Genomic DNA, 18,112 nt, shown 5'->3' with positions numbered 1-18,112 from the left:
AAATCATTTTCATTAAATTCTCCTTTAAGGCATTGCATGCCGTAAACTTCATACCTGTGGTCCATAACTGTTCCCAGTCAGCCATCATAATGTTATGCCCAACATCTTGTGCCCATTTAATCATAGCAGATTTCCAGGTGGAAAAATCAAAATTAGAAACAGAATTGTTAGAACCCAAGGTTAAGAATCTGTCAAGAATGTACAACTTGCCGCTGAAATGGAATATTCAGGATGAAACGGTGCCCACCTTCATTTTGAACTCCAAGGCCAACCTTGCCAGTTGTTCCATTTATCTCTTGACTCCCTACTTTAGCATTCCAATCCCCTATAATGAGAAGAACATCCTTCTTTGGTGTCATTTCTATAAGGTGTTGTAAGTCTTTGTAGAATTGGTCAATTTCAGTTTCTTCAGCACCAGTGGTTGGTGCATAAACTTGGATTCCTTTGATGTTAAAAGGTCTGCCTTGGATTCGTATCGAGATCATTCTATCATTTTTGAGATTGCATCCCAGTACAGCTTTCGCCACTCTTTTGTTGACTATGAGGGCCACTCCATTTCTTTTACGGGATTCTTGCCCACAGTAGTAGATATGATGGTCATCCAAACTGAATTCACCCATTCCCATCCATTTTAGTTCACTGGTGCCCAGGATGTCAATATTTATTCTTGCCATCTCATTTTTTACCACATCCAACTTACCAAGGTTGATGGTTCTTACATTCCAGGTTCCTATGCAATATTTTTCTTTACAGCATTGGACTTTCCTTTCACTTCCAGGCATATCCACAACTGAGCAACCTTTCTGCTTTGGCCCAGCTGCTTCATCAGCTCTGGATCTACTTGTACTTGTCCTCCGCTCTTCCTCAGTAGCATGTTGGACGCCTTCTGACCTGAGGGGCTCATCTTCTAGCGTCATAACTTTTATATGCCTGTTGTCTTTGTCCATGGAGTTTTCTTGGCAGGGATACTGGAGTGGCTTGCCGGTTCCTGCTCCAGGTGGATCACGTTTGGTCAAAACTCTCCACTATGACCTGTCCATCTTGGGTGGCCCTGCACAGCATAGCTCAAAGCTTCTCTGAGTTATTCAAGACCCTTCGCCACGGCAAGGCAGTGATCCATGAAGGGGTCTCAATGGTTAATTATCCGTCTCATTGGTATTGCCTGAAGTTGTGCTTTTACTATCTCCCTCTTAACAAACTCCCAGCCATCATGAACTCCCTTTCCTTTCAGTATTACTGTCCATGGGATCTCACCCAGCACTTCCCTAAGTTTTATGAAGTCGGCTTTCTTAAAGTCAAGAAATTGAGTCCTGGTATGCTTGGCTGCTCCTTTCCGCTGTATAGTAAACTTCAGAAGAGCATGATCACTCGCGCCTAATGATCCTTCCACTTCTACCCCACTAACCAGGTCATCAACATTGGTTAGGACCAGATCTAAAATGGCTGTTCCTCTTGTTGCTTCTTTCTGGACAATGAAGTTGTCTGCAAGGCCAGTGAGGAATCTGTTTGACCTTATGCTCTTGGCTGAGTTTGACATCCAACAAATATCCGGGTAATTGAAGTCCCTCATTACTACTATCTCCCTTCCTTTTGCATGCTTGGCCATCTGTTCCAGGAAGGCATCATCTATGTCCTCCGTTTGGCTTGGGGATCTATAGTAAACTCCCACAATGAGGTCACTGTTATTCTTCTCTCCCTTAATTTTGACCCAAATGCTCTCACTTTGGCTTTGAGGTTCTAAATCTTGGATCTCTTCACAGGTATACACATCCCTGACATATAACGCCACTCCTCCTCCTTTCTTGTCTGGTCTGTTTCTCTGAAATAGATTGTATCCCTCCATTATTACATTCCAATCGTGGGACTTATCCCACCAGGTTTCAGTGATGCCTATTATGTCATATTTAGTTTGCTGTACCAAGAGCTCAGGCTCATCTTGTTTATTTCCCATGCTTTGCGCATTAGTGTACAGACATTGAAGTCCATTAATCATTCCCCCGTGTCTCTTATTTAAGGATTTTTTCCTCCCACCACCAGGTCTGCTTGCTGTTTGCTCCATTTGGTCTATGACATTTGGATGATCATCTTCATCAATTGATAGACTCCTACGTTCAGGAGCACTGTCTCCCTCCCCCACATTAGTCAGTTTAAAGCCCTCCTGATGAGGTTTCTGAGATTTTTGGCAAAAACATTCATCCCAACCATTGTGAGGTGCAGCCCATCACTTGCCAGAAGTCCATCTTCAAGATACTGCAGTCCGTGATCTAAGAATCCAAACCGTTCCTGTTTACACCATTTGCGAAGCCAGCTGTTCACTTCCACTATTTTTCCCTCTCTCCCTGGGCCACGTCGTTCAACTGGGAGGACAGATGAGATGACAATTTGTGCATTTAATTGCTTCAATTTCCTGCCCAGAGCCTCATAGTCTCTTTTGATCTTCTGGAGGCTATTGCTTGCAGTGTCATTGGTTCCCACATGAACCAAGAGGAAGGGGTATTTGTCAGTGGGTTTTATGATTCCTTGCAGTCGTTCAGTTACATCTTGGATCTTAGCCCCGGGGAGACAGCACACTTCCCGAGACATCTTGTCAGGCCCACAGATCACTGCTTCTGTTCCCCTCAGTAGGGAATCCCCTATCACCACTACACGCCTCCTCTTAGGTTTGGTCGGGGTTCTTCCGTGAGCTGTCCGTTCCAAGGTCACCTGCACATTCCCTGAGGACTGACTTTGCTGCTCGTCTTCATATACCTGATCGACTGTAATGAGGGAGAGATCCTCAAATGGAGTCTGCTCTTCGTCTTCCATGCTAGGGGAGAGGACCTCAAAGTGATTGTGTATTTCTAAACAATCAGAGCGAACCCTGGGCCTCCTACTTCTTTGAGTCACATTTCTCCATATATCTGGCTCCTGTGTTGGTGAACTAGCCTCCTTCTCAAGGGGAGTCCCCTGTCTCCTCCTTGGTGGAGACGGTGTGCTCTGTTGCTTCCAAGAAGAGCTCCAGCTCTCTAATTCTTTGGAGCGTAGCTACACATTCCTCCAGTTGCTGCCTGCAACCTTTGGCAAGATGGCAAACATTGCGCAGGAACCGCAATCATTCCTCTTTCACCATCAAAACTGTGTAAAGGTTGCTGTGCTCCCACCCACATTTATGGACAAATCTGCACCTGTGGATGAACCAGACGTGATGTACTCATACCTAGGGTTAGAGTTAGGTTATGTTCTGCCTCTCATGTCACAGACAGGAGCACTGTTCCACTCAGGCCATGCTTGTAAGCTTCTCATAATGGGCATCTGGTTGGTCTCCATGAAACCAAGATACTGGACTTCATGAGCCAATGGTCTGAGCTGTTCGACAGTGGAATTTGCTGCCAAGGAGTGTGGTGGAGTCTCCTTCTTTGGAGGTCTATAAGCAGAGGCTTGACAACTATATGTCAGGAGTGCTCTGATGGTGTTTCCTGCTTGGCAGGGGGTTGGACTCGATGGCCCTTGTGGTCTCTTCCAACTCTACGATTCTATGATTCTTTTTATGTCTGCAATTCCTCTGGTTTGCAAATGTGGCAAGGGGCTGAAAAAGTTTTTGACTCCCACAATGGAGAATGTTAAGAATCAGCAACCATATTTTCTGGTTCTGTTTTGCCCTGATGCTCCTCCCCCTGCTTCTCCTCAGCATTTGCCAGTGCTCAGGAGCTATGGACATCCTTGCATCCCTCTGCCAGAATGTGCAGTCACCTGTGAGTTTCTGCACTAAAATAATAAATAATCTCTAAATTAGACCTGCCTTGGCACATCTCTCCAGGTTGGGCATTTTTGCTTTGCATAGCTGAAGAACAGTTTCAAACTCCTTTAACCTTTTCCTTTATTTGTGGGTAGTCCCCCCCCCCTCAATTTTGCCTCTTTTTCACTTTCAGTATCACTGCAACATATCCTCATTGCATCCCAAAGTCATTCAAGGTGAGAGGAGCTTGCAGTCCACCACTGATGGTCTCCTTTTGATTCGCTTTCATATAAACTGCCCTCTCCTCCCCATTCACTTCATGTCTCTTCTTATCCTACATTTCAAATCAGACTGCCTTTGCTACTCTGCTAAATAAATTAAGTTGAATCCACAAAGATCAGTCTCTCTCCTCTTCCCATTTTATTCTAAACTGGGTAAAATGGCTTTAAAATTGGAGCCCTGGAATGGTTCTACACCTCCCACTCAATGGACTGGACTCTGAAATGAGGAACAATTACCCCCAAAATATGCCCTCTACACCCAAGAAATGGCACAAACCTTCCCCACCTCCAATTTTTGTACAATTCATTTTCCAAACTCCCACACCCCTCAATCTATCTGACAACAAGGTTAATTTACTGCCATTCCAGCAAATGCTTTGAGCAGAAGCCCAGAAGTTAATTCACCTAGGTTCACCAGATCTCTGGCCCCTCAGATCTGGAGAGGGGAGCAGCCTTGAAGAGAAGGGGTGCAGCCTTCTCTGCAAGTACATGACTCAGTTCCTAGGGAAGCTGGCCGCTTTGCCACAGCAGACCACACCAGTCCATGTTGAGGTGGCTCTTATGAACTGGTTCCCCGTGTGTTTTCCTAATAGTTGGATGAGAACAAGCCCTGGAGTCCACCAGGAGCACAGAGAACACTTGTGCCTATAGTAACTCTACCCCCCCCCCCGAGAGGTTGCTTTCATGAAAAGAACTAGTGCAACCTGGATGCCTGCTTCTGTATTCCATTATGCAAAGTACTTCGCAGTGGGGGCTCCCAGGTAGTTAAACTTGTAACTGTGTGTGTGTGTATGTGTAGGTATATATGCTATAATTTAAGACTTTTCTACTGACAACTCTGCATTTTCTTTTCTTGAGACACCCTCATTATCAGGTTTTCTGCACAGTTACCTTGAGAGAACTGAGGATCTTGTTAAAAGTAGGAAGCTCTTGTCATATTCTCTGTACAGTGGCTTGCCTAACCTCAATCTGGCAGAATAATGCCTTTTTGGTTTCTCCTTGGTGCAGCCCTGATTTGTTCATGCAGCTTTCGTTTGGCCTCAAGGCTCCACTTCAGGGCCAATTAATGTTTTGATAATCCAGGTAGGTCCAGCTTGGGTTTCTCAGCCCCTGCTAGGCAGGCTGGACATCTTTGTAAGGCTGTCTGAGGTGACGGCTGAACTTCTCCTAATTGCTGATGCTCCAAATGGATCCTCCTCTTTGAACATAATGTGTGAGAGAGAGCCTCTGAGAAATCTGCCAGAGCCCTACACAATAGGCTGGCAGAGGTATGCAAGGACACTGGAGGGATACTTCTTAAAATTGCTTCTAAATTCTGAAGACCAGCATCATTCAACTCAAGCAATTGGACTCCAGATCTGAGTTCAAACCCTGATCCCAGGATTGGCTCCAGTATGTCACAGATCACAGTTTGCAAAGGGGACTTGAAGCTGAAAGCGCAGCTGGTTGAGAACAGTGGACCTTATGATTCATAATTAATTTATGGAACTCAATGTTGAGAGAATTTTGGGACTTAAAGATCTTACTTGTGGGTCTCTGATGTGACTCCCAGGCACCACTGTGTGCACCACTGGGCACCCATAATTTGGGGCCCAAATCGGCATCACTGCTCTAAGTCTCAGGGTTGTGGGGTCAAGCACCACGTTGGGCAAACTTTTCCTGCGTTGTGGGGGGTTGGACTAGATGACTCTTGTAGTCCCTTCCAACTCTACATTTCTATAGTTCTATCTGAGAGTGAGCAACCAGATCCCTCTCGAGAAACCCACAACCAGGATAGAGAGGCAATACTCCTCTCTTCCTGTTGCCCTCCCCAATGCAGCAACTGGCATTCAGTTCAGCATTCAACCTTTGAATGTGGATGTCTCATATAGTCTTTATGATCAATAGCTACAGGGAAGGTATTTCTCTCCCTCATGAATGCCTGGTCCCTATTTTGTGGACACCATGTCTCCTTACAACAATCCTGGCACCTATGCCCTTTGACCACACCCCATCTGGCCATTGTAACATCTACATTTAGATTCCACCATTCTTCCATGCTGACACTCATTCATTCCATGCTGGTTGTTGGCACCCAGGGTGGGCAACATGCATGTGGCATGGGTGGGGGGAACCAGCCCAGCCCATGCTGCCAGAGTACCCCACCCCCAATGAAGCAAAGCAGGTCATGCTAAGCTGCCTGTCCACCCACTCAGGGTGGAGCCCCCTGGCACCCCCTCCATGCCCCTGCCTCCAGATGCTGTTGGTCTCCATAATCCCTGACAATTGGCCTTCCTGTCTATGGGAGATGGAGTCCACAGAATGGGGGGGGGGGGCAGCAGGTTAGCAAAGGCAGAAACTCCCCAACTCCAAGCATAGCTGTGCTTGCCAAAGAAAGTCCAGTGCATGAGCCAGAGCATAAATACTTAAATGTGTAGCTGAAATTCAAACCTGATGGGAACAAGAAACTTAAGGCACAGGTCATTTAATTCAAAAGTACTAATAAACAATTGCCTGCTAGGCTCTATATTAATTTAAGCTAATGAGGTCCTGTTGTAATCCATGATGAATGGGTGAAGCTCACAGAACATCAACAGGGGAAAGCCAGAGTTGGGCGTCATAATAATTAGTTGCAGTTATAGTAATTCATAACCCATAGGAACAACAAAAGGGGGGAAAGTCTCTTTGCTTAATAATCTGATCGATAGCCAAGGTCCATGTATCTTAATTCCAGTTGGATTTCCCTTTACAACAATAAATGGGGCTTTCTTAGGAATAATGGAATCCATTAATATGTGTTTTCTGCTGCCTTTATAGCAAAACAAGCTATTATTTTACTAACCATGTATCCTTACCAATGTAGTAAATATGAACCTGGACAGTATAGACTTAAAACAACTCCATGTTTTCAGAGTTCAAACACCCGCATTTCTTGAATTTGAGTCAAGTCTGGGATGGATCCAGGAGCCCTCCCTACCAAATCTGAAGTTTAAAGGCTGCCATATTTAACCATTGGTCCTTCAAGTGCAGTACTGGATAGCCAACATGGTGTCCTCCAGATGTTTTGGAGTTCGTGACCATTGGTCGTGCTGGCTGCATCTGATGGGATTTGGGGTCCAACAACATCTACAAGGGAGTATGTTGGCCACCACTGACCTACACTGACTGCCAGCAGTTCTCCAGAATTTCAGTCAGAGGTTTTCCTAAGCCGCTGGTGCCTTCTCTGCGGGGTGCCCAGGCACTCACAAAATTTCCAATGAGGGGGCTAGGCCCCCTCAATATTCCACAGCCAGGCGGGCTCCAGTGGGCCCTCCCTCACACACACACGCCAGGCACCCACAACGTTGAGCAGAACCCAGTGCACCTGTCCTAAACCCTGCCTAGAGATGCCAGGAATTGAACCTGGGATCTTCTCTATGCTGGGCATATGCTCCACCACTGAACTAGTGTCCTTCTCCAAAATTGAAGCATTTTGAAAGAAGGAGTAATCAACTGGCAAAGTCTCTGGTCTCTGCTGGGACCTGAAAAACATCTACTTCAGGTCTGAATTTCGCAAATGTGGTCTGGCACCAGAAATCTGATTTCAGAGAAAGGGTTGCATGTCAGTCGTAGAGCACCTGCTGTTCATGTAGAAGGTCCCAGGTTCAATGCCTGGTAGGGCTGAGAGACACCTGCCTGAAACCCTGGAGAGTCACTGCCAGTCAGTATAGACATTACTGAGCTGTGGGCTGGCTTAGTATAAGGTGTGACTCAGCTTCCTCTGTTCCTAACTGTGTTTTTCCATTATTTTCTTTAAACTGGGCTTTTTACATTTAAAGGGTTGTGGTGCCCTCCAGCTGTTGGCTGGGACTGATGGCAATTGGAGTCCATTAACATATGAGGAAAAGGGAACACAATTTACTCATCCTTGTTCAAAAAGCAGCATGGAGACATGTGCAACATTTTGTTCTGACCACTCCCTGCCTCCCAACTGGGAGGGTCCCCCACCTTTGTTGTAGAAGATGGACCATATTCTGAGAGCCAGCCGAGGCACAGCAGCTAACGGTGCTTCACTGTCTGCATCAAATTGCATAGGTACCTAGATTGGTTGAGTTGCTTTGGCACAGAGGCATCCTTCCACATTCCTGGAAATAACAATGCAACAGTAAAAATTAAAAGAACTAACAATTTGCTGCCATTTGGTGACACCAAAAGCCAGCTGTCCGAGGTAGGCTCCTCACTCAGCCTAACATGAAAGCAAGTGAAGCCAGATGGAGAGAATCATAACAACAACAACAATTTATTATTTATACCCCACCCATCTGGGTGGGTTTCCCCAGCCACTCTGGGCAGCTCCCAATAGAATTAAAGCACAACATCAAACATTAAAAACATCCCTGAACAGGGCTGCCTTCAGATGTCTTCTAGAAGTCAGATAGTTGTTTATTTCCTTAACATCTGATGGGAGGGCATTCCACAGGGCGGAGTCCACTACTGAGAAGGTTCCCTGGTTCCCTGTAACTTCACTTCTCGCTGGGAGAGAACCTCCAGAAGGCCCTCAGAGGAGGACTTCAATGTCCGGGCTGAACGATGGGGGTGGAGATGCTCCTTCAGGAATACAGGGCCAAGGCCATTTAGGACTTTAAAGGTCAGCACCAACACTTTGAATTGGGCTTGGAAATGTACTGGGAGCCATGTAGGTCTTTCAGGAGCCAGCATGGTACAGTGGTTAGGAGCGGTGGACTCGTAATCTGGTGAACCAGGTTCGCTTCCATTCTCCTCCACATCCACCTTGAGCTAGTCACACTTCTCTGAGGTCTCTCAGCCTCACTCACTTCACAGAGTGTTTGTTGTGGGGGAGGAAGGAAAAGGAGATTGTTAGCCGCTTTGAGACTCCTTAAGGGTAGTGAAAGGTGAGATATCAGGTCCAAACTCCTCCTCCTCCTCCTCCTCCTCCTCCTCCTCTTCTTCTTCTTCACCGCAGCCACTCCCAGTCACCAGTGTAGCTGCTGGATTAGTTGTAGTTTCTGGGTCACCTTCAAAGATAGCCCCACATAGAGTGCATTGCGGTAGTCCAATCGGGAGATAACTAGAACATGCAACACTCTAGCAAGACAGTCTGCGGGCAGGTAGGGTCTCAACCTGCATACCAGATGGAACTGGTAGACAGCTGCCCTGGACACAGAATTGACCTGTGCCTCCATGGACAGCTGTGAGTCCAAAATGACTCCCAGGCTGCGCACCTGGTCCTTCAGGGGCACAGTTACCCCATTCAGAACCAGGGAATCTTCCACACCAGCCCGCCCCCTGTCCTCCCAAAACAGTACTTCTGTCTTGTCAGGATTCAACCTCAATCTGTTAGCTGCCATCCATCCTCCAACTGCCTCCAGACACTCACACAAGACCTTCACTGGTTCTGATTTAAAAGAGATGTAGAGCTGGATTGGCGCCTGAACCCCTTAAGCCTGCCTCTGTGTTTACATCCTTCCTGGAGGTGTGCTCAACAGCGAGACCTCAGACTGGGAACGTCAGTTGGTCTCCATCACTGTCACTAATAATGCTTCCAGAGTCAACCAGCTCCTTGGAAGACTCCCTTTCTCTGGGCTCTCTTCTAGCTCTCCCACTCCCACTGACAACAGAGAGTCTGATCTAGAAAGGGAGGGTTGTGGAATCTGCAGGGTGTCATTTTGAAAAGTCAGGCCTTCTCCTGCTGGCTCACTCTCCCCACTTCCCCTGGTCTGCTGGGTCCTGGAGAGGTTCCTGACACCCCCTGATGATCTCTACCAGTGGCTTCATATAGATGTTTAAAAGCATGGGGGAGAGGATGGAACCCTGAGGCATCCCACAAGTGAGAGCCCAGGGGTCTGAACACTCATCCCCCAACACCACTTTCTGGACATGGCCCAGGAGGAAGGAGCAGAACCAGTTCTGCTGGATCTCTCAGTGGCCTTTGATTCCACTGACCATGACACCCTTCTGGACTGTCTAGAGATGCTGGGAGCTGGGGGCACAGATTTCACCTTTGTCCCTAGCCCGCTGGAGATCATCGACCAGCGTGACCAAGGCAGTTTCAGTCCCATGATGAGGCATGAATCCCAGTTGGAAGGGATCCAAAGGGTCCGCATCCTCCAGGCGTGCTTGCAGTTCTTCAGCAATCACCCACTCAATCACCTTGCCCAAGAATGGAAGATTTGAGATTGGGTGATAGTTGGCCATATTTAAGGTAAAGGTAAAGGTAAAGGACCCCTGACAGTCCAGTTGTGAACGACTCTGTAGTTGTGGCACTCATCTCGCTTTACTGGCCAAGGGCGCCGACGTTTGTCCGCAGACAGTTTTTCCAGGTCATGTGGCCAGCATGACTAAGCCATTTCTGGAGAAACCAGAGCAGTGCATGGAAACACCGTTTACCTTCCCACCAGATCGGTACCTTTGACGTGCTTTCAAACTGCTAGGTTGGCAGGAGCTGAGACTGAGCAACAGGAGCTCAGGAGCCCCGTTGTGGGGATTCAAACCACTGACCTTATGATCGGCAAGCCCTAGGCTCAGTGGTTTAGACCACAGGGCCGCCCTTGTCCCTCCAGTTGGCCATATTGGCTGGGTCCAAATTTTTTTTTTTTTAAGAAACAGTTGAATAACCACCTCTTTCAGCGGGTCTAGGAAGGCTCACAGAGGGAAGCATTCTCCACCCCACAGAGCCCATCACCCAGCCCTTCCCAGCTCGCTTTTATTAGCCAGGATGGGCAAGGATCAACGAGACAGGTGGCTGGTTTCACTGGTCCAAGCAGCCTGTCCACATCCTCGGAGGTAACAGATTGGAATTGATTCCATGGAACTCAACTAGACAGGACTCTAGCACTCTCCTGCCCTCTCTCAGGATCACAGAGAAGTCCAGTTGTACCAGAAAGTGATCCAACCATGGCACTTCTTTTGTTTCACTTTTGCTTAATGTCAGATCACCCACCTCAGTAGAGGTGAACACCATGTCTATGGCATGTCCATGACTATGTTGGGCCAAATCTATTCAGGGACAGCCCCATGGAGGCCATGCTTTCCATGAAGTCCCGAGTGGCCCCTTGTAAGGTTGTGTCTGCATGGATGTTAAAATCCCATAGGACAACCAAACTAGGTGTCTCCAGGAGCACATCCGCCATGACCTGAAGCAGCTCAGGCAGGGAATCCTTGGTGCAGCGGGGAGGTCGGTACACCAAAAGGAATCCTGTACTGCCCCTATTGCCCAACTTCCAGAACATGCACTCAGAAAACTGGTTCTTTCCAATAGGATGCCTGGTGTAAACTAGTGACTTCCCAAAAATCATAGCAAGCCAGGGGTGTGTAGTGTGAACTCAGAAAACTGAGCATGGTGATGAAGAATGCCTAGCTCTGCCAATCTGAAAGTGGCAGAGTGACATGGGTGCCCCCTGAACAGATTTATGCTCCTCATAATGCCATTAATCCTCTCCTGTAATAACATTAAATCTTCCTATTTATGGCTAGCATAGTTCATAAAGCCCCAAAACCATTTGCAGGCCCAGTTTGTTTTTATTCAGCGGATGATGATCTGCAACCAGCAACCTGTTGCTCTTAGTGATGGGCAAACTCTACTTTGCTTGATTTGCAATTGCAGTTAGAAAACCAAGCTATTCCTCCCCTCCTCACAAAATAGGGAAATAGCTGATTTACTCCCAAACCCATTCTGGCAGTTGGTCCCTGAGGCCAGGGCCAGATGAGGACATTTTGCTGCCTGAGTCAAGGAACAAGACAGCAACCCCCTTCCTATTCCTTATCCAGAGGTCAGCCAGACTAGCAGGCGAAACTGACTCCAGGACTGAAGACATGCCTAGCACTGTGCCAGAGGGCAGGAGGCTAACTTAGGGGGCAGAAGGCAAGACATGCAACACACCCATGCAGCTCTGTCCTCCAGCACCTCCTGGCCGCTCACCTTCGTTTGCCACCTGAGGCTGCTGCCACACCCTGTCTAAAGACAGAGCCAGTCCTCCGTGTGGGGCTCTTGATGACATTGTTGGGAGTATGGCAAGATCAAAATGCTTCCCCACAAGCTTAGTTATTTTTTTCAGCAATGAGGATACCAAAATATCATCACAAGAGTTCTGTTGGATCTGGCCCAACATCCTGTTCTCTCAGTAACCACCCAGATGCCTCTGGGAAACTCCCAAGCAGGACCTGCAAACAATATATCTAAGTGTGACTTATTTGCATTTATTGTTGTTGTTTAGTCATTTAGTCGTGTCCCACTCTTCGTGACCTTATGAACCAGACCATGCCAGGCCCTCCTGTCTTCCACTGCCTCCTGCAGTTTGGTCAAACTCATGTTAGTAGCTTCGAGAACACTGTCCCACCATCTCGTCCTCTGTCGTCCCCTTCTCCTTGTGCCCTCCATCTTTCCCAACATCAGGGTCTTTCATGGATCTCCTTCATGGATCACTGCCTTGTTGTGACGAAGGGGCTTGAATAACTCCAAGAAGCTATGAGCTACGCCGTGCAGGGCCACCAAAGATGGACAGGTCATAGTGGAGAGTTTTGACTAAAAGTGATCCACTTGGAGCAGGAACCGGCAAGCCACTCCAGTATCCCTGCCAAGAAAACTCCATGGACAAAAACAACAGGCATATAAAATTTGCATTTATAGTTGCATCTAACTTTTACTGCATTCATATAATAACATTTTATGGTACTTTTGCAACTATAAGCAACAGAAATAGGCAAACATTAAACCCTTGACATGCTCCTTCTGCTGTGCATAATCTAATAGGAAGAATCATTTCATGATGTGGGGAAAGTGATCTCCTTTTAGAAAACAGCCTTGAATATTTGTAACACAGAGAGACTGGAAATTGAAATATAAGCAATTGCATTACCTTTCCTGGTTATTGTTTTTTATTAGATGGTGCCCCTCTGGAGGCTTCACCCAGGGCAAAAAATGCAGCTAGGCTGGGATCCTCTCCCACATTTCAATGCTGATTTTCTGGCTGGTGTTGGTAGCCTGGCTTTTGATGTCTCCAGGGCACTTGCCGTTTTGCCCTGGTAGTGAAGAAAGTGTTTGTGGGTCTGGCAGAGTCCTGCCAGACCTGCAGATTTATTATGAGGCAGCCTATTTGTATTGGTTAAAAGAATGGATTATATTGGATAATGCAGACATCCTGGACTTAGAATGTCATGATTTAAAATTTGGCTGGCATGAATGTCTTTGGTATGAGAAGGCAAAAATTTATAAAAGTTTATGAACCATATTCCATCAGTTACACGAAATGTTTAAATTAGATAGAAAAAAGTGGTTTTCTGGACCAAAGCTCACAGTTCAAAAAAGAACTTTTACCAAAAAAAAAAGAGAAACTTTTGTCCAAAATATATAATCTGTTATTATAGTGGGAAACAAAAGACAAGCTTGTTAAAGCCTCAGTGACACACTGGGCAATAGATATAGGTCACAAAAAGATTTTAACCTCTGGAAATGTGCTTTGAAGTTCACAGCATGTTATTCTTTGAAGGAGAACTATTTGAAAGTGATTTACAGATGGTATTTAACTCTGAGTAGGCTTGCTAAGATGTATAAGACTGAATCAGATAAGTGCTGGAAATGCAAAGAGGTTGAGGAAATGTTCTTTCATATGTGGTGGACTTGTAAAAGGGTAAAAGAGTATTGGGAAATGATCCATAATGAATTGATTTATTTTTTTTAAAGTACTTTCCAGGGGGAAAGAGAGTCCTTTCTGTTGGGGATAATTCAGACTGAAATTCCCAGGTGTCAAAAAAGGTTATTTATGCATGCCACTATTGTGGCCCGTGTTTTGTTAACCCAAAAATGGAAAACGAGCGAGGAAAGAAGAAGAAGAACGGCAACTTAAGTTGACAGAATATGCACAGCTTGCAGACTTAACATATAGAATAAGAGAAAAAGAAGAACATACATTTAGAGAATATTGGAAAACTTTTATTGAATAGATGGAAAATAACTGTGTACAGCTGAAAATGTTGGCAGCATTAAGATGAATTCAACAGTGTAAATAAGTTATGATGGTTGTAATAATGGAATACTGAATAGTATAGTTTCTGTAAACTATGCAGGGATTTATGATATGTAAAATGAACCATGGAAAAAGAAGAAGGGAAGTCATTGATATCTTAAGGATGTAAAAATGAGTACTTTAAACTGTAAAACAGAAAAATGAAAGTGTTTGTGATGCAGAGGCTGTGATACGAACACAGCTCTAGCAGCCATTGTCCGTTCTCATTCATGCTGCCAATACCCAAAGCCAATGAAACAATCCTGGCCTTACATGCCATTTGAATTCTGGTCTTGTAGGTACTGCCCGACACGCTCACAACTATGCCACACTGGCTCTTACACAATAAAATGCAGCCACTATGACTTGTTGTGGTTCCAGCACAAGGATTCAGCAATAGCACAACCTGGAAAGTCTGCCCTGATTTCATCCCATAGTCAAACACTTGGTCCCTGTCGCTCTGATGTGCCTTAGGTTTCCATTGCATATGCTAGCTGTCAGGGGTTCAGGAGCAGAGGCACAGGAGAGGGAGGAAATGGAGAGCGAAGGGGAGGAGTCCGAAGGAAATGTCAGCGATGACAGCGATCCGAGGTCTCTGAGTCTGTCCAGTGAATCAGAGGATTCACAAAAAGGGGCTCCCATGGTCAGGGCAAGGGGAGTACCCAGGGGGGCACTTCAGGGAGAAGGGGCCAGAGGGGACTCAGAGAGCAGCAGCTGGAAATCTGGACCAGCGTCCACACCAGAGGGAAGTAGGGGGGAGGAGTCCCAGGCATCGGGATCAGGCGGCGCGCTACCAGCGGGAGAACATGAGGCAGGATTGACCACGCCTCCGTCAGGGAGCGAGGAAACGGTTAAGAGGAAGGTTAAACGCGCGCGCGCGCCAAGTTCAAATGTACAGGAAGGCGGCACAGTTGGCAGCCTGGGTAGGGAGCCAAGTCCTAAAGCCCGCCGAAGAGAGCGGGAGGAGTCAGGAGGGTCAACGTCTGCGTCAGAGGAGTCCAGGAGGGAGGAGACCCCGGGGGGCAGCAGGACCCAGAGGAGAAAGGAGAGAAGGGAGAGGTGGAGTAAGATTAGAGTCTTAAACTGGTGTACAGGGGGCGGAGATTCAGACGGAGCTTCGCCGGTCTAGACTCTAGACGTAGAGCTGGGGCGCTGAGGCTGGGAAATGGAAACTATTCTTCAATAAAGACTTTGATACTTTACTACCGGCTAGCGTTGGTCCTTTGTGAGCTGGGACCAGGAGCCAGCTCTGACACTAGCTGTGGTACTCTTGTCACATATTGGTCTTCCATGCTGTTTCCCTCTTTGTGTTAATGCATAAAAAAGAGTAGAACCTTTCCATCTTTTAATATGAGGTTAGAGGGTGGGTTTTGCCATTAATTACTCCCAGCTGTGTCTTGTGCTTTGTAGGACTGTGTATATTGTACACTGTCCATCCATAGCTTGTTTTGCCTGTAACATGGAGCTTTCTATGTTTCCCTCTCTGGTGCATATATTATGCATCACGTAGGTTGGTGCATGGAGCTAGACTGAAATTTATTTTCAATGGTCTTGTTCGAGAGGGACTTTTTAAAGGGCAAGGAGAATGCAGAGACCTTAGAATCTCCTTCTCTCTTGCTGAATGGTTTCCAGATGACACTCTGTGACCAAAGAGACCATCTTGAAGCCCATGTTTCTTGCTCTCTCCTTACAGTAAGGGGATCCAAAGCAGGAACATGAGAAGCAGTGTTAAAAAGCCCACTGATTGCCAAATGGCACCTCAGCCCTAGGTTGCAGTTGCCACAACGGAATCAAGGCACTATTTCCCCCCAATAAAGTTCATTACAGTGGTACCTTGGGTTACAGATGCTTCAGGCTACAGATGCTTCAGGTTACAGACTCTGCTAACGAAGAAATAGTACCTCAGATTAAGAACTTTGCTTCAGGATGAGAACAGAATTCATGCGGCGGTGGCGAGGCAGCAGCGGGAGGCCCCATTAGCTAAAGTGGTACCTCAGGTTAAGAACAGTTTCAGGTTAAGAACGGACCTCCAGAACAAATTAAGTTCTTAACCCGAGGTACCACTGTATTTTTATAATTCATTTCATAGAATCATAGAATGATAGAATCATAGAGTTGGAAGAGACCACAAGGGCCATCGAGTCCAACCCCCTGCCAAGCAGGAAACACCATCAGAGCACTCCTAACATATGGTTGTCAAGCCTCTGCTTAAAGACCTCCAAAGAAGGAGACTCCACCACACTCCTTGGCAGCAAATTCCACTGTCAAACAGCTCTTACTGTCAGGAAGTTCTTCCTAATGTTTAGGTGGAATCTTCTTTCTTGTAGTTTGGATCCATTGCTCCGTGTCCGCTTCTCTGGAGCAGCAGAAAACAACCTTTCTCCCTCCTCCATGTGACATCCCTTCATATATTTGAACATGGCTATCATATCACCCCTTAACCTCCTCTTCTCCAGGCTAAACATGCCCAGCTCCCTTAGCCGTTCCTCATAAGGCATCGTTTCCAGGCCTTTGACCATTTTGGTTGCCCTCCTCTGGACACGTTCCAGTTTGTCAGTGTCCTTCTTGAACTGTGGTGCCCTGAACTGGACACAGTACTCCAGGTGAGGTCTGACCAGAGCAGAATACAGTGGCACTATTACTTCCCCTGATCTAGATGCTATACTCCTATTGATGCAGCCCAGAATTGCATTGGCTTTTTTAGCTGCCGCGTCACACTGTTGGCTCATGTCAAGTTTGGCTCATTTCATTTATATGCCACTTTATATTTTAAAGAAAAAAATCTCAAAGCAGTTTACAACACATTAAAACACCAAATAAAACCATCCAGAATACTAATTTTTAAAAATCAAGGAAACTTCTCTAAGTGACGTTTTGCTTTTCCCATATTTATTTACCTACTAAATTTGTAGAGCTCTAACAGCGGAAGTCCTCTAGGAAGCCAGTGTGTCGTAGTGGTTAGAGTGTTGGACGAGGACCTGGGAGATCAGGGTTCAAATCCCCACTCAGTCATGAAGTTCACTAGGTGACCTTGGAGTCAGTCGCAGCCTCTTCACCTACCTCACAGGGTTGTTGTAGGAAGAGGGTGAACCATGTATTTCTTGGAGAAAAAGTTGGGCTATCTGCTTAAGAAATCTGGAGAGGCTAGCCAGACGGAGATGTCAGTTGCCAATTGGCATCCAGAGATCTCCATGTGGCTGCAATTGCACCCACGCCAGTAGCAAAACGCACCTGGTGCCTGGCGAATTTCTATTTCCGAGACAAGAGCCCTGCTGAATCAGGGCAATGGCCCATCTAGTCCAGCATCCTCTTCTCACAGTGGACCCCCAGAAGACTGTTATGAGGAGCCTGAAAGCAGGTCCTGAGAGCACAGCATTCTGGGGAGGGCTCAGCCAATGTCGTGCCTTCCAGGTGCTTCTAGACTACAACTCCCATCTTTCCCAACCATTGGCCAAGCTGGTTGGGGCCCAGAATCAAAGAACTGTAGAGTTGGAAGGTACCTTGAGTACTCTGTATTATTATTATTATTATTATTATTATTATTATTATTAATGTGGCTATTATGGGGAATACTTGGCTTTCACCCACCCATCTCCAGCCATGAAAGTGACACCCACAAAAATCTGCCAGCTGTGAAGGGGCATCATATTCTTGTGGGGGGGGGGAGGATTGCCTCAGCCTGCAATCATACAAATTATTGGCAAGAAAGACAGAAGGCTATGCATTTTGCTAGCAGCCACACATCCCTTACAATGCCTAGTTTCACCCTTTGGATTAAACTAAATCAACCCCCCCCCCCCTTTTCTGTTTAAACACATTGTTCCTCATCACCCTTCCCAGTGGCATAGGGGGAGGTGGAGAGGGAGGATTATTTTCTACCTTCTGCGCTGCAGACATTTTCAATATTTAGACTGCTATTGTGAGCTTATTAAATGGATTTGTCTATACGCTTTGGGAGTATCCTGTTCTTCCAGCCTTTCTGATACATCTTGCAGTTTGAACTAATACACACACAGAGGCACACATGGGAGAGAGGGGAAAGTTAGAATAGAATCAGTGCTCACGCGTTCCCTGGTACAGCCTACTCTAGCAACTGCACCACCAACTTCAGAACGTGCATGGCAAATTATGCGCTC

At 46.5% G+C, this 18,112-nt stretch overlaps 2 protein-coding genes across 15 annotated transcripts in view; one reads left to right on the top strand and one right to left on the bottom strand.

Annotated features, from left to right (window-relative positions):
- LINGO1 (leucine rich repeat and Ig domain containing 1) overlaps nt 1-18,112 on the top strand; it is a 632,098-nt gene that overhangs the window by 111,309 nt on the left and 502,677 nt on the right. The gene's annotated exons all lie outside the window — the stretch shown is intronic.
- HMG20A (high mobility group 20A) overlaps nt 1,702-18,112 on the bottom strand; it is an 848,022-nt gene continuing 831,611 nt past the window's right edge. For 7 of the 13 annotated variants that reach the window (XR_014501982.1, XR_014501985.1, XR_014501986.1 and 4 more), the window contains exon 12: nt 1,702-3,034. Coding sequence is in view for 1 of the 13 variants with exons in the window: in XM_083399108.1 (XP_083255234.1) it covers nt 2,143-2,907 (765 nt within the window). In the remaining 12 variants the exon portion in view is untranslated. The remainder of the gene's footprint in view (nt 3,035-18,112) is intronic. The other 6 variants (XR_014501983.1, XR_014501984.1, XR_014501987.1 and 3 more) reach the window with 1 other exon arrangement.

Source organism: Podarcis tiliguerta (assembly GCF_965153285.1).
Source record: "Podarcis tiliguerta genome assembly, chromosome: 9".
Taxonomy (NCBI): Eukaryota; Metazoa; Chordata; class Lepidosauria; order Squamata; family Lacertidae; genus Podarcis; species Podarcis tiliguerta.
The sequence above is the reverse complement of the archived record's forward strand: the minus strand, read 5'-3'. Positions and strand labels throughout refer to the sequence as shown.